Genomic DNA, 727 nt, shown 5'->3' on the forward strand with positions numbered 1-727 from the left:
ATATTAAATAAAAGAATTTCAACAATCTCACTCGGTTAATAAATATTTTTAATATTATGTGTTCAATTTAATTAATTTTCAATTGTAAATTTCAAAATTTAAAATCTCTCGCTATTTGTATAACAAAATTATTAAGATTATTTTATTCTACGTTACGTTTTTATGAAATCTAGTTTTGAATTAAGTTACCATCATGCTTAAAAAATTCGGAGAATTTAATAACTGTCGTTTACCTTGCAGCGAGGACTGGTACAAGGACGAGAAGCCGTAAGGAAGTCGTCCACGCTCATCTGTCCCGCATCGGGACGCCGCACATTCACTTTAATCACGTGTCACCTCCTTCGCCGTAACTTCATGTGTGTGTTTAGCCATTTGAATGTCTTGGAATACATTTTATTTTTACTTTATTAGTCTTCAGTCAATTAATCGAAACCTGATTTCCATTCCCTAGTTTCCTATTAATTAAAATGCCTCGAACTAAAATTGAGATAACATTTTCTTTAAGAAAATCATTAAATTAATTTATTTATGTAATGAAAAGAATTTATAATATTTAATTCGCTTCGCATAATTAAGAGAGAAATTTTGATTATAAATTATAAATATTTTGTCACGGAAATAATTAAAAATTCATTGTTAACAATATTATTTATTTCAACTATTAAACAAAGATATATATAGATCTACTAAAATTATACATAGTTTTTCCTTTTTCTTTCACTTTTCA

At 26.8% G+C, this 727-nt stretch overlaps 1 protein-coding gene across 1 annotated transcript in view; it reads left to right on the forward strand.

The window, feature by feature from the left end:
* Nucleotides 1-407, forward strand: part of LOC108693153 (peritrophin-1-like) — a 3,940-nt gene extending 3,533 nt beyond the window's left edge. Inside the window, exon 5 of the mRNA XM_018201927.1 lies at nucleotides 241-407. Within this exon, the coding sequence (XP_018057416.1) occupies nucleotides 241-271 (31 nt within the window). The 3' untranslated portion in view covers nucleotides 272-407. The remainder of the gene's footprint in view (nucleotides 1-240) is intronic.
* Nucleotides 408-727: the final 320 nt, after the last annotated feature.

Source organism: Atta colombica, unplaced genomic scaffold, assembly GCF_001594045.1.
Source record: "Atta colombica isolate Treedump-2 unplaced genomic scaffold, Acol1.0 scaffold88, whole genome shotgun sequence".
Classification (NCBI taxonomy): Eukaryota; Metazoa; Arthropoda; class Insecta; order Hymenoptera; family Formicidae; genus Atta; species Atta colombica.